The sequence below is a fragment of the Dipodomys merriami genome, unplaced genomic scaffold, assembly GCF_024711535.1.
Source record: "Dipodomys merriami isolate MVZ:Mamm:240054 unplaced genomic scaffold, mDipMer1.0.p SCAF_13, whole genome shotgun sequence".
In the NCBI taxonomy this organism is placed as follows: Eukaryota; Metazoa; Chordata; class Mammalia; order Rodentia; family Heteromyidae; genus Dipodomys; species Dipodomys merriami.
In genome coordinates, this window is record NW_027202604.1 from 31,177,804 (window position 1) to 31,203,120 (window position 25,317).

Below are 25,317 nucleotides of genomic sequence, written 5' to 3' on the forward strand. Positions count from 1 at the left end.
TCTACTTAAATACGATGATTATATACATGGCCCTTTGTATATGTATTCAGATAGGTCAGTGGTTTTGACTTGGTTAACGTACAAGCACCAAGTTTTAATACACTTCGATTTCTCGAGCAAACCATATGAAGGGTACAGATGACAAGGAAAGATCACTTGAAGGATTCAACACACACACACACACACACACACACACACACATACATATACACACACATACACACAGCTTCCAGGATTTATTCAATTAGTCACCAAACTTACTCTTCCTTACCATGAACTGAATTAATTTGTATTGAGGTATATCTGTGATATTGCATAATATTAACTGAAAAAGTCAGATTTTGGTGGAATACAGTATTACCAGGAGCTTGGAAAAAAATTGAGATTTTCTTTCTAATAATGTGACAATCTCTCTTTGGCCTTCATCATGTGATTTCACTTTTCTGTACGTCATTTTCCCCACAAAAAGAAATGAGGGCATACGACAGCTTATCTTAGTTTGATTCTAGCTCCCACATTTTCTAGACTATATCTTGAGTTTAGATTATATTCAGTATGCAGTTTAGAATGAAAAGGAAAGAATTTCTTGTATGTCATAAACGTTCATTTCTTTTCTTAAAATACAAAAATACATCTTTTCTCTATAAATCCAAGCTTTTAGGTCAACTGAGGTTTTATGGTATTTTTTAATCTATGAATAGAAATAGCTAAACAAGGATGACATCACTTAAAATGAAAAACAAAACAAAACCCAAGCAGTCACAAATGTAGATATTGAATCTGTGCTCTTCAGTGGTAAAGGTTATCTGGCCCTCCTGTGAAATTGATTGATGGAGACTATTTTCTTGAGGTTTGATCACATTGAAGTCTTCTATCTGTGGTTTACTTGACTGTATTGATCAGAATAATGGAATAATTACTGCATTTGTACTCCTTTAGTACTGTGCCCAGGCTTAACTATTGAAAGAAATTGTCTCTCCAGGGTGATCCTTTAGTGAATTAGAGCTCTCAGGCTCTCATTAATATTCCAATAAAGTTCACCACTTAAAGCTTCAGTTTGAACAAGGAAGACCTAAGTAATGACCTGGTGTTTTAATTAATGGGTGGGAAAAAAAGACTTGGACACAAATTCCACTTGCAAGTAAATGTTAGGATAATTGATTAGTCATGTCCCTGTTTGGAATAATGCTGTGTTTCCAAAAAAACTCTGACATGAGCTAAGGTAGGGAAAAAAATCAAGATGAGAATTTCATTTTCCTTCATTCAACAAAAGGAAAATCCTATTTAGAAGAAAAACTCAATATCAGATATTAACCTGCACATCTGGCAACAAGAAAATATTCCCCTAGCACTGTATTCATCACAAAGAAATTCAGAGAGGAAAAGTTTATTTTTCCATGTCTAACTTCAGTCTCCAGTCCATTTGGCTCCACCATACAACATGGTCCCTGGCCCTTTGTCCAGCAAACACGTATGGACACATGAAGCAGACATGTGGAGTTGTGAGCTCTCCCTGCTCCAAGTTTGCTGACTAGTGGAAATCCTTCCAGATGGTTGGGGCATTACTCTGGTAGCTGAATATTTTAACAATCTGCCCACAGTTTTCTTGCCTATTAAGGCTGAAGCTCTCAAAAAGAATTGCAAGGGTTGCAAAAGTAATCAAAGATGTAAAATTAATCATGCAATTTAAAACGTGGGCTATAGGAGTCCAAAAGAATGTACATTCCCTGAACAAATTGTTCCCACTCTTCATAAAACAGCTAATAGCACTGTGGAGGTATAAATAATGTTTTTATGAGGAACATTTAATCATTTTCCCTTAGTGAGAGACTACTAAATGGACCCTCAGTTGTATGCTTTAGGAGATGCTCTTCCAATGTACCATGAAAAGAAAATTGTGCTCAACATCTCTATTTTCCTGCTAATTTTGAATAGAGTAAATATAATTTTTATTCATCGTCTAGGTGCATGAGTTCACCCCTGTTCAATTTTCTACTGCTTTATTGAAACCTCTTCCTTTTATGTTTTTATTTTTTAATTATTTTTTTTCACTTGCTTAGGGACTCACATCAAGTAATAAAGGTGACCCATGGGAAGGGGTAAAAAGGCGGTATTTACTGTAAACTTTGCAAATATGATCCATTCGGAAAAATACCCTCTATGCTTAAGTAAAAGTATTGCTTGTAAGACATTCTATTTGTGGTATTTCTTTGGTATAGAGAAACTTTGATTCCTGAAGTTTATATTTTAAGCTGTAATATTCTAAATATGAAATAAAACTATAATTCAAATCCTGTTTTCTATAGGGGCAAACCTAGCCATGATGCCTAAACTGTACATATTGTACTTTCTTGGCATGCATAGCATAGTAAAGAGACAGAGGGAATGGGATTCAAACCATTCTAAATACATTAGAAATCAACCCATGATAGCAAGCACATTTCAACTGATTATTTTAAAATAACCCCCTACCAATAATTTTTATGCCATCAACTTTTGATTCTTTTAGGACATGAATTTGAAAAATGTAATAGAAATCTAGTGTTAATAATTATATATCCACAATTCCAAATTACTTGAACTGATACCTGATTTGAGATACAACTCCATCAATGAAATTAAGAAAACCTTATTTTCAAATAAGAAATTTCTTTTTCTTTTTCTTTCTTTTTTTTTTTTTTTTTTTTGTCGGTTGTGGGGCTTGAACTCTGGGTCTGGGCACTGTCTCTCAGCTCTTCAGCTCAAGGCTAGCATTCTACCACTTGAGCCACAGTGCCACATCCAGTTTTCTGGTGGTTAATTGGAGATAAGAGTCTCATGCTCATCCTGCCTGGGCTAGCTTTGAACCTCAACCCTCAGAGCTCAGCCTCCTGAGTAGCTAGAATGACAGGTGTGAGCTACCAGTGTCCGGCAGAAATTTATTTCTTAAAATTTGCAAATAGGCCAGGTGCCAATGGCTCACACCTGTCATCCTAGCTACTTGGAAGGCTGAGATTGGAAATAACTGTTCAAAGCCAACCCAGACAAGAAAGGCTGTGAGACTCTTATCTTCAATTAACAGACTAAATGCCAGAAGTAGAGCTGTTGCTGAAGTGATAGAGCACTAGCCTTGAGAAAAAGAGCTAAGTGTCAGTACCCAGGCCCTAAGTACAAGCCACAGAACAGACACACACACAGTCACCACATACACATACAATTAAATCTACCTTTTGATAAACCCAGTAATTTGGCTTATTAGTATATAAATATTTAATAGGAATTTGTGATAAGCAGTTTTCCTAAGAAAAGCCTGTTTAATAGATGTCAAATTTCCTGTGCAGGTTTTGTTTTTGTTTCAATGATAAACATCTTCTGTTAGTTTGCATATTATATTGTCAGTGTTTAGACACTGATATTTCTATTTTTATCAGTAAAAGATCAATTTATGATCTTATTGTCTTGTTAACAATTATAGTGAAGTGGATAAAGTTTCCACATAAAGCTTCAGCATTGTTATCAGTTACCACATATCTTTGCATAATTCATGAAAGAATGGAATTTTTCTGAATTTCCCTTGCATCTTCAATTTTACCCATCCTTTTGTGTTTCTATTTTCCACCTGTCAACTAGATCTTAACACTCATATACTTGCATATGAAGAGCTTTGGAAAATATACATTTTTTATTTGTCTTTGGCTTACCTCTGGCCCACACCTCAATGTTCCCAAAATCCACCAAGCCAATGTCTTTATGCTAACAGTTATTCATTTAGTTAGTTAGTTAGTTAGTCATTGAGTGGCAGTCCTGGAGCTTGAAATCTGGACATTGTCCCTGAGCTTTCTTTGCTCAAGGCTGGTGCTCTACCCCTTGAGCCACAGCTCAAAGTGTCTGGCTTTTTGGTGATTAAGGGGAGAAAAGATTTTCATGGACTTTCTTTCCAAGGCAAGTTTCTAATTCTGATCCTCAGAACTCAGCCTCTCATGTAGCTAGGAGTATAGGTGTGAGCCGCTAATGCCCCAATATGGTCCTATTTTTTATTTTTATTTTTACTTCTTTCTCTTTCCTTTGTCCTCTCCCTTCCCCTCCCTTCCCCTCCCTTCCTCTCCCTTCCCCTCCCTTCCCTCTCTCTCTCTGTTCCCTCTCCCTCTCCCTCTCTCTCTCTTACTGGGTTTGGAATTTGAATTCAGAACCCTGAGCTTTCTAGGCAACTGCTTTACCACTTGATCCATGCCCCTCACCTCATTAGCTTTGAGTTATTTTTCAGTATGGTCTCATATTTTTTTGCCTCTGGCCATCATGGAACCAAGATCTTCATATTTAATCCTCTGCCTTTTTTTGGGTGGGGGTTGTGGAAATCAGACCTCCCTAACTTTGAGCGAGGGTTAATCAAACTGCAGTCCTTCTGATCTCTCCCAGCTGGGTAGCTGGGATTACAGATGTGAGCCACTGTACTCAGCTTTTACTATACTTTCTTTAGGGAATAAGTAGTTTAATCCCAACAACCATATGCAATTATGAGACCATGAATCACCAGAACACAAGGGTTCCATACTATCTGAGGTACTCTTTCTTTCTCTGATCTCTTCTTCCCTGGATTCTCTGGTGGTGGGTTCTTTTGTTTCCTCTATATGTCTGTTACTAGTGTCTGACTTGTGCCAAACAGAAGAGGCACAAGGAAGAGTAGGAACCCTCCCTAGTTCTCACAAGCGCACTAGGCCAAGGACTTTTACTATTTATTTCCATATTGCACTTTTGCATATTGAATCTTTGTGTCAATACTGAGAGTTCCAGCTGGAGAGTAAGTGAAGACTGGGAGATGTCATGCTTCAAGTCTTTCAAACCTCAGGGCAGAAATCTGTCTACCTCTACTCAGGACCAACTTCTTCTGCCAGGGAGCAGACCTGGGAGGCTGAAAAATGAACAACTAAACTTTCATAAAATGTATGAAAAAACCGCTATGGTGAGGTTTAGTCACAACGCCTAGAGAGTGTGCAATGGATACTGAGGAGTCTCGATTGCAAGCACAAAGCAATCGATAGTTGGTAAACCGAGCTGACATTGTTTCTCATTTTAGTCTAGATTAAAAAGGAGCAATTAATTGGAAGTTAACCACAAAGCTTTGAGTCCAGGCTGATTCTCCCATAGGCCCTGTCCACAGACCCATGAAGTGGCAGTCAGAGGAAACGGGGATGTTTGTGCTGACAGCACTGGGAAAATTAGATGATTCTCCAAAGCTCAGTCCAGCGTCTGTGAGGTGAAAGGATTAAAGGTGCTGATACCTTAAGACCGGCTTCCTTCTTAACAGCCGTAGATCTTAATATAGATTCTCAGAGGTATCTATATTAAGAGATTAAGGAAATTTGATAATAGAAATGGAAACCATGATTTTATTACATTGGCAAATTGAAAGGAATATTATCCTTTCATGATCTTTAGTTTTAGATGCTCTGAAAAGCCATAGTCATGGTTTTCTGCTGTAAACAGGATAATGTGCCTGCTCTTAGAGCTTTTTCCTGTAAGTCCCACATGTTGATTTTATTGTGGTTACATAGCCAGACCAAAAGTAAAGCCTGCAAACCAAATCCCTTCATCTCCAAAAAATGGTGTTCAGTTAACTCAATATTTCCTGATTTAGCCAGGTGCTGGTAGCTCATGCCTGTCATCCTAGTTACTCAGGAGGCTGAGATCTGAGGATCTCAGTTCCTGGAAAGGAAAAAAGACTCTTCTCTCCAGTTAACTCCCAGAAAACCGGAAGTGGTGCTATGGCTCAAGGGGTAGAGTGCTTGCTTTGAGCTGAAGAACTCAGGGAGAGCTCTCAGACCCAGAGTTCAAGCCCCACATCTGACAAAGAAAAATATATGTCCAAATTCACTCATTAGATAGATATAAGCATGTATGGATATAAAAATGTTATAGCCAGCTATGATGGCTAACCAGTAATTAGTGAGTAGAATTGGGTAGGGGAATCATAAGTTCAAAACCAGCAAAGTCTGCACCTTTGCAGAAGAATAATGCAAAGGCTGATATTGATCGAGATGCATTATTATGCTCATGAACTGGTTTGCTAAATTCAAACCCTTACACCTATAAAACTACTTAAGAATAATAAAGAAAAGAAAGCCCCCCCAAAGCAAATGTCATTAGATAAGAAACAAAATATTGACAGTTCCAATTACTTTCATTTAAACAAGTTCTCAAATCACATTTCTCAGTGTCATTTCTCAGATCTTTTGCTTGTACCCCTGCTGCAGCCTGCAAAGCTGAAGCCAGCACACTGTGCTTTTTCCTCTTTCATTTTCAGCTAGGGAGATTTACTTTTGTAGCTAAATAAAGTGGCTATCTATGACTATTTTTAGTGTGTTGAGTTATTATACATGGAGTCCAAATTAAACACACACACACACACACACACACACACACACACACACACACACACACACACACACACACACACACACACACACACACACACACACACACATGCCCAGTTTCCTTTGCAGAGCAAGTGTACAGAAAGCTACTCTTGTGAAAGAGTTGTGGTGCCTGCCCTCTGCTGGTCTGCAGGAGAAATGCAGGCCTTAACTTTTTTCTAACCTTTCTGTATAGATGGAGCCCTGATCAGCTCTTCTCTTTGTTTCCAGAGCCTCCCTACTGGACCAAGAAGCCTGAGAGCTGTGTGTTCAGCACAGGCAGCAGTGGGATCTTGTTATGTGAGGCTGGAGGGTATCCTCAACCCACCATCACGTGGAGAGTCAATGGTGCCCCGGCTGAGCGTGAGTTAGCTTACCAAGTGTGCTGAAATGGGCACCTCCATGCTTGGATGGGATGGTGAACAGGCAGACACACTGGGCGTGTGAAAAGTGGAACTGGGAAGTGGCTGGAATGGCAGAGCAGGAAGCCAGAAAGTGCCTCTTTCTGGGCAACTTGGCTGCTTATGGGAATGTGTCATGTATAGATGACCCAGAAATAACTTAAGAAGCATCTATAAAACTGAAGTTTTTTTTTTTAAATGCAGCTAAATGAGGAACAGGATGCACCCAAGAAGGAAAGACACTTATTGGTTCCTTTCCCTGAAAAGAAATAAAGTTTCTGAGTGTCTGGGAACACAGCTGGGAAGTCAGGATCTCTGACATCCAGTGGCAGTAACCTTTGTCTCTTCACTGGTCATCAGACATCCTACTTGTCTCCATGATTTTCAGGGACCAAAAGTCATATCAGGCTTAAATGAATGCACATGTCCCAGGATCCAGGAATCTTAACCATTCTTCAATATCCCAGACCAAATGTCCTTGTCCAATCAGTTCTGAGATCTGCATGGATAAGCATAGCATAGAAAGGCTAAAATGGACCAGAAGAAGACCTGTCTTCTCCCCATACCATGCTCTGACATAGACCTTGAATTCCACAACCTCAACTCAAACCCAGAGCTCAAGTTGCTTTGAATGTAATGTGTGCAAACAAGAGGAGAGAATATATGTTATGCTTCAGCTCAATCAAGAGCAAGTTCAAATATTAGATATATTTCACGCTTTCCATTTATTCTTGTGCCTTAGACTTGCACATATCTGGGAGACCTCCCCCTGGACCACAGACTGGGGTTCCTTCTAGGCTGTGTGAACTTCCTAGCTGTGTGGCCTTGAGCTGTTTAACTTAAACTTTGTAGCTTAAACTTTCTAAGCTACAAAATGAAGAAAGTAGTCGTTTGTTTGGGCTGAATGAGATAAATATAGCCAGCCATGCGGGGTGGTGGCTGGACTGTAGAACTTTCTGTCTGGTTATCATCTCTGGAGCCAGACTGCAATGTGTATGTGCACAGGCCCTGCGACATTCGAGCTATGTGGTTGTGGTTGTTGCTGACCTTCCACAGACTGGTAAGAGGAGCACAGCAGGGATTCCTGGCTGCTCCAGATGCTGTGTTCATTCAGAGCTGTCCAGAAGGCCTGGAGAAAGTAAGGAAGGATCAGGGTAGCTCGGTAAGGCATAGACGTGTGTGTGTGTGTGTGTGTGTGTGTGTGTGTGTGTGTGTGTGTGTGTGTGTGTGTGTGTGTGTGTGTGTGTGTGTGTGTGTGTGTGTGTGTGGCGTAAAGCATCAACTCAGACACACAGACCTCGCAGCGCTCTTTGAGCATTCTGCCTGCAAGAACTCAAAAGAGCTAGCCATCTAATTCTCCAAGGATACTTGATAAATTTTCCTCAAGAATTATATTCACTATCTAATTGACTCTAACGAATTACCCCCAAACTCAGTAGTTTCAAATGGGGTACATTTATGATTATATATTTCTGTGAGTTAGAAGTCTAACGGAGTCTTACTGAGCTAAAATCAAGATGTCAGGACAGCTGAGCATTCTTGGCTTTTCCCATCCCATAGCCTGCTCCAATTACCCATCTCATGACGCCCTCCTCATCCACCCCCCCCCCACTCCAAGCCCTTGGTTAAACCAGCATCCTTACATCTCTCTGACCATTTTGTTCTATAGTTTTGTACCTCCCTCTGGCTACATGGCTCTTCTGTATTTTAAAAATACAATTTATTGGGCCTGGGAAGGTGGCTCAGTGGTAGAGTGCTTGCCTTGCATGAATGAGGCCCTGGGTTCGATTCCTCAGCACCACATAAGCAGAAAAACCTGGAAATGGTGCTGTGACTCAATGGTAGAGTGCTAACCTTGAGCTGAAGAGCTGAGGGACAGCACCCAGGCCCAGAGTTCAGGCCCTGTAGCCACCAAAAAAAAATACAATTTATTATTTGTTTTGTTTAAGGGGTACTGAGGAATCAAACCCAGGGTCTCATGCATACTAGGCAAGCAATCTGCCACTAAGCCCTATTTCCAGCTCCAACTCTTCTTATTTTTAAGAAGCAATATAATTACATGGGGTCTACCTGATTCATCTGGGATAGTTTCTCTGTCTGAAAGTCTTTAACCTTAATAACATCTGCAACATTCCTTTTCCAATCTAAGATAACATCCTCATAAATTCTGAGGCTGAGAGTACTGATCTGTTTCAGGGACTATTTTTTTTCAGCCTCTGTAATGAGTCTCTCATGAATAAAATGTCACCCATTCTCATTTTTTTTTGCAGCCCTTTCCACAAATGTATACCGTGTGTTCTGTGAGAGATAATATTCCAGAGCTATGGACTCACTGTGTAATCATGTGGATATGCTTAAAGATACTTCTCCCTGCAGCTTACAGTCTAGAGAGGAAAAAAAGTGTATTCATTTATGACTCCCAGGAAGAAAAGATATATAAGAAAAATCCTTTTCTTATTGGAGACCTGGAAGAAAAGATGTATAAGGAAATCCTTTTCTTTTAATATTGGAGATTTAAGGTTTTCTATGAGCCCCCCAAATAACACAATCATTATTACTACAGAAAAGTAGGGAACAATTTCTTTGTAAAGCAGGAACTTGGTGTCAAAAGAGAAAGCAAGGGCCACTAGATGGATGAATGGACCCACGATGCATTGACCTCATGATTTTTGCTGGTACTAAACTAGACTTACTTCAGACAAGTAAGAGAGTTTCAGTCCATCCGCAGGAGGACTTACACAGCAGTAATCGCCTGCCATCTTATTGGGTGCCAAGACCTAGCCAGGCAATGGTCTGTAACCCCACAGCTATTCCACAATGAATATCTAGGCGAAGGAAGACGAAAAGTGCGAAAGGGTCTGAAAAGAAATCTCCGTGATTCATTTAGGAAAGCCTAATGTGTTTGGCCCTGTTCAACTGTCCTTCAACCTGGTCTTAAAATATAGATTCTGTGTGACACGTTGGACAAATGGTGTGTAAATATTTCATGTCCTGCTCTTCATCGTTCTCCGATCATTCTTTCATCTTTTGCAGACCATCCATTTGCTGGTGATGTTGTCCTCCCCAACGAAGTCAGTTTTACCAACCTCCACCCAAATCACACTGCCGTGTACCAGTGTGAGGCCTCCAACGTGCACGGAACCATCCTCACCAACGTCAACGTTGATGTTGTGGGTGAGCATGCTGGAGAGCACACCTGAGCGGCTCTCCCTTTTCCTCCTTTAATTCATCAAGGATTATTATTTATCCATAAGTGGTTGTACACCGGGGCATCAATGCAGCAGGTCCACTTATGAGTACCCTTCCATCAGTACCACCCCACCCCCTCCCAGCCCCCCATCTACCTCAACCCCACCGGGCCCTCGCATTTACTTTACTCTTTTCTGAGGGAAAATGGGTCAACGTTATCATTACCCACGTATGCGTTTAATTATTTTGTATGATTTCTTTTTTACTTCTAGTGTAAGGGGGTAGGTACACAGGGTGACAGTTACCTAAGTCAGGTAATAAGTACCTTTCTTTTTGAACAGTGTCACCCCTTCCCTCATTTTCTCCCTCCCGCCCCCGCTTCCCCCCAAGTTGTGTAGTTCATTTCCAGTCTAGTGTCCCATGAGCATCACGGCTGAATTAGTTCACCCTTTGTCCCTCCGTTTCTGTGCTTCCACTTCCCCACACCATTCTTGTGACACAAAACATGCGTGGAAAATCAAATCCTCTTTTGTCCTACCTGTGGGCATTGGATTCCATACTAAAATGACACTTGCAAGACGTATGGAGTTGGAATCATTTTCAGACTCAGGGCTCTGTCCCGTAACCATCCGTCTTCCCTTCTCATTAACGTGGTTTGGCGATCATAAAGCCTGATCTGCCCAGAGGTCTTCTATGTAAACTATAGCCTCGTCCTTTTCTAATAGATGTCCTCCCACTGATCAAAACGAAAGATGAAGAGAACTACGCCACCGTGGCTGGGTACAGTGCCTTCTTACATTGTGAGTTCTTCGCTTCACCCGAAGCAGTTGTGACCTGGTAAGCCAGCGTGACCTGTTCTTCTGATAAGGGATTGGGGGAGTTTTTTTGTCCTATTTCCTTATGTGTCTTGTGATGGGCTGAGCTGTGTCCACACTGCTGTGTGGAGCCGGTGTTTCTGGGTGCTAAGAGAGTACAGGTGATTAGTTAAAGCTAAGAAACCATCCGTCATGGCCATCCCATGTGGGGAGAGACAGGGGAGACGTTTGTGTTCATGAAGAAAAGCAAAGAAGCAAAGGAATTCCTAAGATCATTGTAAATCTGGGTTTGTTTATTCACTAGGAGCAGATCTAAGGCCAGCTGTTAGTGTGGTCATTCCAGGATCACCTTAACAAATAATCTTCAGTTAATTCAATTCACGTATACTTCCGGGCACCAGTGGATCATGCTACTCATAAGGCTGAGATGTGAGGATCATGGTTCAAAGCCAGCCCTGGGCAGGAAAGTCTGTGAGACTCTTGTCTTCAATAAACCACTCAAAAAAGGCCAGAAGTGGTACTGTGGCTCAAGCAGTAGAGCACTAGCCTTGAGCACAAAGAGGCTCAAAAATAACACCCAAGAGCTGAGTTCAAGTCCCAGAACTGGCAAAAAAATAAACAACCAAAAACCCCTATATACTTATATTACTAATATGTAGTTATAAATTAATACTTAATATATTTATATTACTAAAATATAATGATATAATTAACATATGTTATCTACATATAATTATCTAACCATTAGCTATATCATTATAGAAATGATTTTAGAAGTAATTAATTAATTACACAATTAATTGTGTAATTAATCACATAATTGAGTTAGAAACAATTCAGTCAGTATAGGAACATTACCAGCATCATATAATAAATATCATAGCACATATTGTCATGTGGATCTACCGTGTTTTTACTGAAAACATCTGGCCAATCTACTGTTAAAAATTTGACCATTATTCTGCTGTCCTCAGACAGAGTAAAAGCTGTGAGCTTGCCATTCAAGTATATTCACATGTTGTCTCTAATTACAATCACGTTATGTTTGGGTGTTGTGATGTGGGGCATTGTTGTCTTTATTTTGGGCAGTAATCTACGGAGATATTTTCCCCTTGTCTCAATGGAATCTTTGACTCCCTCTTAAATAATGCACCCAAGGCAGGACCTGCCTTCACCTCCACTTTGTCCCTGCCTTGGTCCGTCCCCCCCTTCCCCCCCCCCATGAGCAGCCCACATGCTGGCAATTTTTGAGTCCAAGCTGTCACCTATTACAAAAATGCAAAGGGTCCATCAAGCTGTGGCAGGGAGAGGTTGGAAAATGGATAGAGGTAGGAGAAAAGGAGTCCGAGGTGTATACACCGTGTGCCCACACCATGGAAGGGCTTTCCTGGCTTCTAATATTTCTGAATGACCTATGTTCTCCCAGGACAGCAGGAGGTGTGGAAGGATTCGTTATGTCTCTCAGTTACTAACTTTCCCATGTAGTACCCGGGAGCGATCATTAACTATAGAGTTCACTATCAATAAGCCAGAATATATTTATGAATCTCTGAGGATGGATGCAAAACGGTGTTGGTAACTGAGGAAGACGGCAGAAGCTCCAACCTGGGCTTGGCTGCCTAGACTATCCACAGATCAGGAGCAAACTTAAGAACAACTGTAAATCCCAATGGACTAAGCACCAGAGGAAGGGACGATGACATCAACGAGCAGAGAATAGGAGCGTAGCCTCCCATCCCATCCGAGTTAATTGATGCTAGGTGTTTTTCAATAGGCAGACCGTGGACGCAGCTAAACCTCTGGAAGGCCGCCGGTACCATGTGTTTGAAAATGGCACCTTGCAGATACGGAAGGCCACGGAAGAAGATGCGGGGTCTTACTCTTGTTGGGTCGAAAACGCTATTGGAAAAACTGCAGTCACGGCCAATCTGGATATTAGAAGTATTTTTACTTCTTTTTATGTTTTTAAACTTTGCATGATTTTTCAAATGGTTTTTCTGTAGGTTTTCATGTCCTCAAGTGAAACAATATGATTTCAATCTGAATTATGTAGTTCTGTTGGCCCCTTTTAATCGATCCTTTATTGAAGATCATCTAAAAGATGATTGCAAGCATGATGTATGCACCAGGGCTTTGTACAACACAGAGTTTAGTGTTATTAGTGATCAATGACCAACGATATTTAGCAATCCTGTTTAGGTCAGACAACTAATGGATTACACCTGTAATGATAGCTTCTTAACAATCTGAAATCTGAGGATTATGGAATGAAGTTTTTCCCCAGGCAGGAAAGCCTATGAGATGTTCATCTCCAATTACCAGTGAAAACCTGGAAGTAGAGCTGTGGCTCAGTTCATACAGTTCTAGCCTTGACTGAAAAAGGTAAAGGCCTTGAGTTCAAGTCCCAGTACTGGCACAAATACAAACAAAATAAAAGGGAGAGGGTAACAGAAAATCAACTAACTTTCCCTTGCTTTTAAAATAAGGTTCCAATTATATATTAAAAAGCAACAGAGGAAGTGGTGCTGTAGCTCAAGTGGTAGAGCGCTCGCCTTGAGCTGAAGAGCTGAGGGACAGTGCCCAGGCCCAGAGTTCAAGCCCCACGACCAACAAAAATAAAATAAAATAAAAATAAATAAATAAATAAGCAACAGAAGCCGGGCGCCTGTGGCTCACGCTCACGCCTGTAATCCTAGCTACTAGGAGGCTGAGATTTCAGGATCATGGTTCAAAGCCAGTGCAGGCAGGAAAGTCTGTGAGACTCTTATCTCCAATAAACCACCAGAAAACCAGAAGTGGCGCTGTGGCTCAAGTGGTAGAGTGCTTACCTGGAGATGAAGAGCTGAGGGATTTCGTCCAACCCCAGATTTCAAGCCCCATAACCAACAACAACAACAAAAAGCAACAGATGGAGAAATGGAATTATTTTCAGCTTCTAAAAGTATTCATTTGCTGATAGTTTGCTTATTCCTTATACCTAAGCATAATAAGAAAAATTGCTGAGCTGTATTTTGGCACTTTACTCATATTTTGCCAGATGACCAAGCCTGCCAAGAAAGACAGTAATAATGAGAGACGGCATTAGAACATTACATTTGGGATGAGCATTACCTGCTGATTTGCCTAGCAAAGCTAACGATTTTGGTTGATTCAGTTGCAGGCACTTGATTACAAAGTCAGCTGTGCCCTGTGATAGTAACTCCTATCTATATTTCATGTAAAAACAGATGCTACAAAACTCACCGTTTCCCCTAAGAATCCTCGAGTCCACAAATCCCACATGCTTGAATTGCATTGCGAGAGCAACTGTGACTCACATTTGAAGCGCAGTTTGAAGCTGTCCTGGAGCAAAGATGGAGAAAGCTTTGAAATCAATGGCACCGAAGATGGCAGGTAAGAAAGACAGTCATGATGGGTCAGATTCTGTGCTTGGTTTAAGATTTTACAAACCGGTCACACACATTCGCCTGGCCCCTGCACAAGAATGACATGCAAACCCACAAAACACTCCCTACTTTTGATCCAGTACATGTAGTATCTATACAAGGACATTTCATTCATCCATAGGAAAAAACTACCATGTCACTTTCAAGGAAATGGATGACCATGGGTCGTGGGACCTGAACTCTGGGCCTGGGCGCTGTCCCTCAGCTCTTCAGCTCAAGGCTAGCACTCTACCGCTTGAGCCACAGCGCCACTTCTGGTTTTCTGGTGGTTCATTGGAGATAAGAGTCTCATGAACTTTCCTGATTGGACTGGCTTTGAATCTTGATCCTCTGATCTCAGCCTCCTGAGTAGCTAGGATGACAGGCGTGAGCCACCAGGGCCTGGCTTCTTTTGGGTTCTAGATCACACAGCGGCACCGCGGCTGTGAGCCAGGTTTGTGGCCATGGCTGAGATCACCACACCCACCTCACCCCATGGATACCACTGAGAGCAGAGTCGCTGCTGGTCCAGTGTGTGCTCTGATGGCTCAGAGAGGGACAGAGGCCACTTCACCTGAGCCTGCGAACCTGACTCCTGTCCTCACTGGGAGAGCCTCAGCCACATCTGAAATTTCTCCTGCTGCAAAGAACTGGCCACAACACTCGTCACTTGGAAACTGGAGGGAATAGAAAGGGGATGTGAGACAGGGATGCAAAGATTACAATGTGGTCCCTGTAAGGGGTGTCCTCCTAAGAAGCCATGAACTTGAGTGAAAACAAACCAACAATCCCACTCAGAGATAGCACGCTGAGCTGTGGGAAAGAAGGGAGGCTTTAGGGATAGGGAATAGGAATGTTGAAATATCTACCACGACGAATGTGATTATTGATAAGCCAGAAACAAATCAATTTCATTATGAGTCCGAATACCCTGCATACTCTCATCACTGCATGCAATTTTCCTCACTCTTCAGATGTTGCAGCAAATGGGTACAGGATAAATATGAACTGAGAATATCCAATGTAGAATACGGTGTCATTATTGACCATCTGTATCCAGTGGTATTCATTGACCCGTGTTCAGTTATTAGTATAGACATGAGACTGTCTACCATCAAGAGGTAGAGCAGTTCAGTCTCACTGCCGTTTCTGGTAAGTCTGAGCTTTCCACACCTCTGACAGTTTGAGCTGCCTATCAAAATGTTTCATTTATGTGTCTTCCTCTCTGCAAAGGTAGCACTACTTATATTATTTTAATGAGAGCATCACTAGGTGAATTTATTTTACTGGCACCTTGTTTTTTGAAGGACATGAACATTGAAGTTGAGGATTCATAGGTGCAGAGTGAAAGGTACATTTATAAAGGAGCAATTTGTTGGTAGTAAATCGTTACAAGCCAACAAATGATGTAAACCAAATGATAGAAAGCTGGTTGAAAAGATTTGCAGAAAGTAGCACTAGACTGCCACCGTGTGGCCAAGTTGTGGAACTGTTACTGGTTCTTCAAAACTGTCAAAAGATTGAGACTCAAGCACAGATGTTTGGGTTTGTGGGACTCAGGAATTTGCCTTTGGAAGGAACATCCCAGGTGACCTCTTCAGGCCTTCCTGATAATTCCTTATAGCAGTTTTCCAATGTATGCTAGGAATTGTAAGTGTCGGCATACTGCTAAACCATGGCCGGAAGTATATAATTCCATCTTGACCTGTTGTACATCGTAGATGTTGACTTTGTAATTTTTAAAAATGTGATCCCATCTCTGACTATGGGCACATGTATGTTATGTGAAATGTCATTGCTTTTCCACAAATCATTTTCTATAGGAAACATGCATTTCTTAGTTGTTCAAGTAGATGTATTTACCTCTTTATAACACAGAATCAGTTACACCACAGTAGAGTTACCCAAGACCACCAGGTGTCTTACTAAGAGACCCCACTTGTATCTATGTTTCTAATGGTCTAAACATTGCCTCATCTTACCTGGGAAAGAATATCAGGGACCCAAATATATATTCCATAGGCTTTCCCCCCCCCCCAATCCTGGGACTTGAACTCAGGGTCTGGACACTGTCCCTGAGCTTCTTTGGCTCAAGGCTAGCACTCTACCACTTGAACCACAGCACCATTTCTGGCATTTTCTCTGTATGTGGTACTGAGGAATCAAACCCAGGCCTTCACACATGCTAGGCAAGCACTCCGCCACTAAGCCTCCTTCCCAGCTCCCATAGCCTTTTTTGAATGCTACGAAATGATAGGGTTCATTCTGACATTTCCAAACATAAACGCAATAGATGTTGATCTGGGGATCGACCGCTTGGAAAGTGCTGGTATTTCTGTTGTCCTTGTTCTCATCATATGCTTTTCTTCCTCCTTCCCCTCTAATAGGATAGTGATTGATGGTGCTAACTTGACCATATCTAATGTGACTTTGGACGACCAAGGCCTTTACTCTTGTACTGCGCAGACTGCTCTGGATAGTGCCATTGAGGTAACTCAAGTCACCGTCCTTGGTGAGTACACGCACCTCTGTGCACGTCTCCCCTGTGGCTGGGGAAGGACATGGATCCCAGATGAGAGAGCTCATGCTATTCTCACCCCTTCAGCATCCATTTTTGTGTCACTAATGATGCCACTTCTTCTTATATATCTTCATTAAGGCTTAATTTCTTTTGCCCTCCCCGGGGGAAGTTCATCAATAGCAGCGGGAGGGAAGAGATTCCATCAGCAGACAGAAACACCAAGCCTGCTTCAGCCCTTTCAAGGCCTGCAGAGAAATGGGGCTGAGCATTGGGGGGAGGGGGCTGAGAGTGGAAGGACACGCATGGGGGAGGGGGTCCCATCAGGCATGCGCCGGGCTCATGTTCCACACCAGAATCACTGTCTGAGTTCCTCCGGGGTACAGGCCGGCTGTGGAGGGACTGTATGCATTCTGTAAGGGATTCCTGTAACTTCTTTCTAAAAGTGATGATGCTAATTAGAAAATTGCGCACTCCACGAGGGTAATCAGTGCAAGCAGCCCCGAGATCGCCAAGGCTCAAAGCTCTGACCCCAGCTTCAGGGTGTTTCCCAGTGGCCAGTGCCGGTCCTGACCTGCTCTGACCCAGCCTTTTCATCGGGCCCCTGCCTGCCCTTTAGCATTCATTTGCTCCAATCCACGGGAGCCCTGGGCGCCAGGGGGATCCATTCTCCTCACTCCTCCCTGCAGGCCGGATGCCTTCCACTGCCCGCTGCCCTGCTCTCCTTGGAGACTCCCTCAGGCCAGTCCTTCAGAGGCGATGCTGGCCATGCCGTCCCACCAGCCGGCTGCCGGTCCGCTCTACTACCCCATAAAGAATCCACGAATTGGAATCCCTTCATACTCATCAGCTATTTTCTTCTGGGATTCGGACTGCTACAGACATTTTCACAGTTTCCATTTATGCTTTCTTTTTAGTTGGGGGAGGCACCCTTGAGTCTTTCTCTGAGCATTTGTTGTTGTTTTTAATTTGCCTTTTGTGCTGGGATTTGAACTCAGGGCTTTGTAGTCTCATGTGGCATTTCTTAATTAAGGCTGATGCTCCAGCGCTTGAGCTACACTGCCACTTCCAGTTTATTTTGTTTTATTTTTGTCCCGGTCAATTGGAGATAAGAGTCTCTTGCACTTTTCTCCCTGGCCCGGGTTCAAACCCAGGTACCCAGATCTCAGCCTCTTGAGCAGCTCGGGTTACAGCCATGAACCGCCAGCACTGCACCTTTAGAATTTCTTAGCAGCATTTTATTTGCTGATGTTTCTCTATCATATGACAGGATTAATCACTGTTAGGAATAGGCCTTTGTGTCATTAGTGCCTCAGTTTCCTTGATCTACAAGTAGGTTACTAAGGGAGATACAGACAGAAAGGCAAACCGTCAAGTCTCTTCTAAACGTAGACTGGTGAAGACAGCGGGGACAGGTTGCATCCCTTCTGGTGAAGCCGATGACCACGGGCTAGGTTTTCTCAGGAAAATAGGAATAATATCCCAAGTTGCAGAAGCTACAGACCTGGCATAGTTGTCAAGATGTACTTTTAGGTGAAATGTTTGATAGGTATGTGAACTGCTTTAAGATTCTGCACGTAGGGGCTGGGATGGTGGCTCAGTGGTAGAGTGCTTGCCTCACATGCATGAGGCCCTGGGTTCGATTCCTCAGTACCACATAGCTCAAGTAATAGAGTGCTAGCTAGCCTTGAGCTGAAGAGCTGAAGGACAATGCCCAGGCCCAGAGTTCAAGCCCTACCACCACCACCACCAACAAAAGATTCTATAAGGAAAAGGTGCTATCTTCTGCTAATTTTCCCAACAGGAATATTCTAGAGAAAATAGTTGAGCATCAGGTAGACTAGAATTTCTCTCAAGTACCACAAGGAGGAGGAAGTTATGAATCATGACTTTGTGTGGAAGAATCTTGAATAGTTGTATCTACAAGGGGATTAGCACTATGCTAATTGGTAGTTTCCTTATCAATTTCCTTGTGCAATTTACAATTTGGTTCCTGTGTTTACCTGACTAGTTATCTAGCACTAATTTATTTTGTGTATTACCACATCTATTACCTAATCACTTAGACTAGAAGTAAAACTACTATTTGAAATATATTCTGTGAGGTAGAATTCATTAAAGGAAATGATTTTCTTAGGTTTCTATGCTAATATATCTATTCCAATCACGGGTTTACAAACGTTTATTTCAACAACAAATGACAATAAGTGATGATCAATGTAGCTTCAGATTGTAAAATGCCTTTATTCTTGAAAAGCAATTTTAGAAGCCCAGGACAAATGAACTTGTACCAGAAGTCATTTCCAGAAGACTCAATATTAAAATGCTGTGAAAATAACATTTTATAAAGTCTGAGTTGAATGTTAATTGAAGATAAGTTTGCATGAATCTCAGAGACATGTGATACAATATTCTGCTTTCCTTGTTCCAGAAAACCTCAGGACATAGTGAGTCCTTATTACGTGCTAAGAGAAATATACATTCTTTGAACTCAGAGATGCAGAAAAACTCTTGAGGAAATACTTGCTAGTCTAGAAGTAGCATTGGACACAGTCATATTCCACACTTTACAAATACGCATGTTCTATTCTAAATTGGAAGCAATGCTGTTAGTCAATAAATAGTTCCAAAAATTGAAATACTCAGTATGGGCAAACAGGCTTTAGAAACTCCTCTGAACAAACATGAATAGACTTGAGAACATTAGAACAAATTCTGGCAGTAAGTTTCACCTGAGATGCTATTTCATTTTACTCTTTTTATTTGGAAACTTCCAGAAATTTCCATGTGCCTTAGCAACACTCCGACACTCAACTGTTTGTCCTCACCTACTCAGTGTAGCAACTTTTCTCACATTTAGTCACATCTGCTTCTTCCCACATAAACTTGCTTCTTACTCTTTTCTGGATTGAGACGTTGCTCTTATGTTCTGAAAATTCTGTTTTTATATATTACCATAAAAATTCAAAGAAAAGTAGAGTTCATGTTATGCAAACAAACAATTAAATGCCAAACACCTTGGACAATGCAAAGGCTAATAAGATAATGATCCTTACTTACTTCTCTACTATTCTGCCTCCTCTATTCTTCTATAGGAGAAGGTAGCAAACAAATTAGCTGCAGCAAAGTAAATGACCCATTTCCGACACACTTCCTGTGTGTAATCGTCAGCCAGGAAAAATGTGTCTGCAAATGCAGATTCCTGGGCTCAGCTCCTTCTTGTAAATCAGGAAACTTGATTGCTAAACATTACTCTGAAGGCAACATTTAGTGCCCTCAGTTCATATTTGAACTGGGCTCATTCTTAGGAGGCTGAGATGTGAGGTTCTCCATTCAAAGCCAAGCTTGGCAGGAAAATCTGTGAAACTCTTATTTCCAATTAACCATCCAAAAGGAAAAAGGTAGAAGTGGAGGTGTGGCTCAAGGGGTATAGCACCAGCCAGCCTTGAGGAGAAAAAAAAAAACTGCTAAGGGATAGCACCCAGCCCCTGAGCTCAAGCCCTAATATACAAAAATAAATAAACAACTAAAATGGAATGAGTCTTGGGAACTGCAATCAGAAAAAAAAAGGAAGGGGGCAAAATGATAAAGGCAAGATGTGAAGAGAGAAGGATGCTGCATTTGGGGCAGACACTGGAGGCTGGCCCTGTTGAATATGATCAGGTCAGATGGAGACCTGGGCCCACAGAGGCCAGCACTGTGTCGGAGAGAATCAGGAAGCCAGGCGTTGATCTGCAGCTCCTTACTTTTGTGTATTTTATTCTTCATTAGATGTTCCGGATCCCCCAACGAATCTCCACTTGTCAGAGAGACAGAACAGGAGCGTCCGACTCTCATGGGAAGCTGGAGATGACCGCAATAGCAATATTAGTGGTAGGAAAAACTGAAATAATGATTTTTTTCTACAGCCAATAGAGTCAAATCAATATGATGGCCATTTTTCCCCACGTTCCTGGGTGCATTATCACTCTTAGACCACTCTTGTAAGCTTGTAAGAGTGTGTATAAGTCTCAGTTGAATGTCAGCCTCTGCAGTAGGTTCTAATGGTGTGTCGTGTTCTTCCTGCCAGAGTATATTGTAGAATTCGAAGGAAACAGAGAGGAACCCGGAAGATGGGAGGAACTGACAAGGGTCGGAGCAGAGGAAACCACGGTTGTGTTACCATTGGCTCCTTACGTGAGGTATCAGTTCAGGGTCGTGGCTGTGAACGAAGTAGGGAGGAGTCAGCCCAGCCAGCCTTCAGAACAGCATGAAACCCCACCAGCAGGTAAGGGGGCTCTGTCCTCCAGTACTAACTAATTCTACTTTGGCTACATCTTGCGATCTAAGAAAGTAAAGAAAGTATAAAAGAGAGAGAGACACAGATAGCAGACAGACAGACAGACAAGCAATAGAAGAGAAAAATAGGGGGAGAAAAAAGGAGGGAGGTTGAATAAGTATTATAGGATGTTAGAATGGTAGTTTGCTCAATTATATAAACTAAAGTCACACACACTATTCAAAGTGCACCAGTTTCAGAAGTGTTACCAAGAGTTTTGATAGCAAGACATTTAGGGAAGTGTGGCATAGAAAGACAGTGATATGAATTCTTGTCAACAATTAAGAACGTGTTTAAGTGGTGTGTCATAAAGCAAGTGCTAAGTTAAAGTTCAATGTATAAGGTCAAGCATTCCATTTTCTGAAATAAAACTTTGGGTTTCATTGTGACACCTTGCTACATGTTCAACATGACTAATATTAATATTCACATTTGTAGTGCTGTATCTATATAAATTGCCTAGGATGTGTTGTCTTCCTCAAATAATTGGTGCTATTGAATTGGCGTCAGTCGTCAATGTGGCCATAACATGATATCTATTGGTTTTCCTGAGCGATAGATACATATCCTGCTGTGTTATAATTTCATTTTGGGCCTGAGAAAGAGCAAAGTAAAATAATATAGAGCACGCTGCCCCATCTGTAATCCTAGCTACTCAGGAGGCTGAGATCTAAGGATCATGATTCGAAGCCAGCCCAAGTAGAAAAGTCTTCATGAGACCAAGAACCCAGAAGTGATGCTTTGGCTCAAGTGGTAGAACGCTAGCCTTGAGCACAAAGAGGCTCATGGACAGGACCCAGGCCCTGAGTTCAAACCCCACAATAGACAAAAATAAAGATAATAAATACTTCTGAAATGTACATTTTAGTGTATGTAGATTTGATTGAGTGCTACACAAAACTATCTTTGCTCTTTCAACTAAAATCATCCATACTATTTCCTTTTTTTGGGGGGGGGCGGCTGTCCGGTCGTGGGGCCTAAACTCTGGGCCTGGGTGCTGTCCCTCAGCTCTTCAGCTCAAGGCTAGCACTCTACCACTTGAGCCACAGCACCACTTCCGGCTTTTTTTCTTTTTGCTTATGTGGTGCTGAGGAATTGAACCCAGGGCCTCAGGCATGCAAGGCAAGCACTCTACCACTGAGCCACCTTCCCAGCTCCCATACTATTTCCTTTTGGCTGCCACTAAAAGTTGCCTATTGATTTTAATACAGGGGTTTAATTTTGGTTTCCTAGGGGCAGATCTCAGCATCTATGTCTATCCGCAATTCTTAATTAAAGAATAGAGCCAGTTTACAACAAAAACACATTCAAACAGTAGGTGTACTATTTTAACCTGCAGGTTTGAATCTCAGATACGCAAAGCAAACCCTGTATGATTCACTGGATGTTAGCTATATTACACCCGGGACCAATATTTTGTTGTTTTAAATATAACATGTGTCATAAAGTTGCCTTAAGTCTTTTTTAAATACAGTAGACTATATTAAGATCAATAAATATAACCAGGGTTATTTAAGTGTCTATTGAGGAACAAATAAAATATTTTCCTTCTTAGTCAATGTGCAGTGAGAAAAATAAACCTAATATGTGTCATTTGTTTTTTTCAGCTCCAGATAAGAATCCCCAAAACATAAGAGTTCAAGCTTCCCAACCCAAGGAGATGATTATAAAATGGCAGGTGTGTATTCCTGAAAGTGTTATGCACCTCTTTTGTCTTTCCCTGCCCTCCCTGCCCCCCTGTACCTTGTAGGTCTATATGGAGTTCAGAGATGAAAGGAATATGTGAGTCCTTATCTGTGTATAGTTTGCACATGATCAGAACAACTTGTGAACTAAACTTCACAGTGGTATATAATTTAAGGAGGGTGGTACAATTGGGCTGAACTGGAATCTTGTTCCCAAAAGTTTCATCTTCCTGGCATTTTTATTTCTAGTGTTCTCCTATTAAACTCATTCCAGAATACCTTTCCATAGGTGGCTTTTTCACTAGAATATAAAAGGATACTGTCAAAATTCCAATCACTAGTTGTTAACTCCCACAGGCATTTTATACATTTATTTCTAATTCTAAGAAGGGTCCAAAGTGTTGCCCAACACAACATTCCCAAACAACCAGAACTGAACAAAACCAGATGACAACACACCCCGCCCTTCCTCCTTCACCTGTATCCATTAAGTGTTACTGAAGGCTTTACTCTTTGAATGTCACAAAACAATTTGTATCCACTGAATTAACTTCCATTTTTCTAATGTCATTTCCAAGTCTCTCTCTGTAACTGTGAAGAATGGAAAACTTACTTTTTTCTTGTTTTTTTTTCTTTTTATTTCTTTCTTTTTCTTTCTTTTTTTGGTCGGGGCTTGAACTCTGGGCCTGAACGCTGTCCCTCAGCTCTTCAGCTCAAAGCTAGCACTCTACCACCTGAGCTACAGTGCCACTTCCAGTTGTCTGGTGGTTTATTGGAGATAAGAGTTTCACAGACTTTCCTGCTGGGGCTGGCTTTGAACCACAATCCTTAGATCTCAGCCTCCTGAGTAGCTAGGATTACAGGTGTGAGCCACCAGCGCCCGGCTAAACTTACTTTTTTCTTAAAAATATTATTTTATTTTACAGTACTGGGGTTTGAACTCAAGGTCTTGTACTTGTTTGGCTTGCTTGCTTGCTTGGCTAGCAATGTGCTATTTCAGTCATACTTTCATTCTGTTTTTTTTTTCTTCCTGGTTATTTTGGAGATGGAACCTTGCAGATTGTTTTGCCTGGTCTGGCTTTGATCTTTGATCTCCCAGGATTACATTACAGGCATGAGCCACCAGTGCATGACTTACTTTCAACAAAATACCTGATCAATTTTATATATTGACATATATAAGATAGATTAGCATACTTATTAGCAATATTCTTCCAACATCAAGTTTATTGAATTTTGCCTATAAATAGGACATCTAAAAAGATGTGCTAGAATACCATAATAAATTTCTATACCTAATTCCAAATAGGGTTTTTAAAGAATCCTAAAATAAAATGACTTGCTTTTTTCTCTTCTACATTGGTGTTCAAACTCATTATACACACATATGATCCATTCTTACAAATTACCTAGTGAATATTGCATTACAGTCCTGAACTTTTATTTCCACTGAAACGAAATGAGATGACAAATTGAAGATGAAATGTGAAAAAAAGAGTGTAGCAATAAAAAGAAACTAAATAGACACAAGAACTTGATTTTTTTTCTTGAAATTACAGTCGTAAGCGGTTACTGCCATATTGTCGTGATGATTGCTTAGAAGGTGAAATAGTGTCAATCCTTTATTCTTGTAGAGTGCATGTGCTTTTTGCTTAAGGTCCATGGGACTTTCTATAAGGTAGATATAGTGAGATTTTAATAATAGTATGTAATAGTACAGGTCAGTTCCTTACTTGGTCACACTAGGTTCCTCTAGCATGAGAATCCTATTCCTCTGGGCACACTACGGGAGCCCTGGTGTCCACTCCCATGCTATGCCCCGCTGCAGAGTCAGGTCTGGCAGGACAGGAAGTGATCTTCAATCTCCCTACTGATCTATTACTCAGACATCATTCTTTTTCCACCAAAGCCTGATAACCGATGTTCTCTTCTTGTGAAGAAAATGTTTGTCATCTGTCTAGGAAATCGACATGCCATTTAATTTGGCACTTAATTGAGTCCATCAAGGAAGTAGTCACAGAGCTTTGGAACTAGATGGACAGTAACAATTGTGATATATGCCATTGCATTCATGGGATTTTGACATGTCAGAGAACTAACAGTTCTTGACACAAGAGTGATGTTTAGGAGAAAATATGCACTGAACATTGTTATTCACAAGTTATTCTGTTAGAAGGAGTTAAGTGATAGACAGCTCCTAAGGGAACAAACAAATATCACTGAAATATCACCAGATTCTATCCAGGGGCTGACTCACAATTCTTTCTGTTGACTCAATGGTGATTGACAGGCAGATGAATTTTAAAACTTCTTTCAATGAAATAAAGGCTCCACTGAAACACCAACCAACAGAAAAAAAAATCACTCCAATAGCACACTAATATTGTCCAGTAGCAATTTCTTTTTTTAAAAAAATAAGTTTTTTATTGTGAAAATACTGTACATAGGGGTTACAATGACATGAGCAAGGTAATGAGTACCTTTCTTATCAAGTAATTTCATTAATTACTATGTAAGCACAGCCAAGTTATGGAAGTCCTGAAAGAGCTGAGTTTTATTATTTATATTGGAAATATT

General features: G+C 41.2%; 1 protein-coding gene across 6 annotated transcripts in view; it reads left to right on the plus strand.

Moving 5' to 3' along the window:
* The window catches only part of Chl1 (cell adhesion molecule L1 like), a 739,723-nt gene that overhangs the window by 697,695 nt on the left and 16,711 nt on the right, over window positions 1-25,317 (plus strand). For all 6 annotated transcript variants that reach the window (XM_070018980.1, XM_070018978.1, XM_070018983.1 and 3 more), the window contains 9 exons: window positions 6,621-6,752; window positions 9,824-9,964; window positions 10,705-10,816; window positions 12,569-12,735; window positions 14,022-14,187; window positions 16,607-16,731; window positions 20,509-20,610; window positions 20,807-21,004; window positions 22,663-22,733. In XM_070018980.1, the coding sequence (XP_069875081.1) occupies window positions 6,621-6,752; window positions 9,824-9,964; window positions 10,705-10,816; window positions 12,569-12,735; window positions 14,022-14,187; window positions 16,607-16,731; window positions 20,509-20,610; window positions 20,807-21,004; window positions 22,663-22,733 (1,214 nt within the window). The remainder of the gene's footprint in view (window positions 1-6,620; window positions 6,753-9,823; window positions 9,965-10,704; window positions 10,817-12,568; window positions 12,736-14,021; window positions 14,188-16,606; window positions 16,732-20,508; window positions 20,611-20,806; window positions 21,005-22,662; window positions 22,734-25,317) is intronic.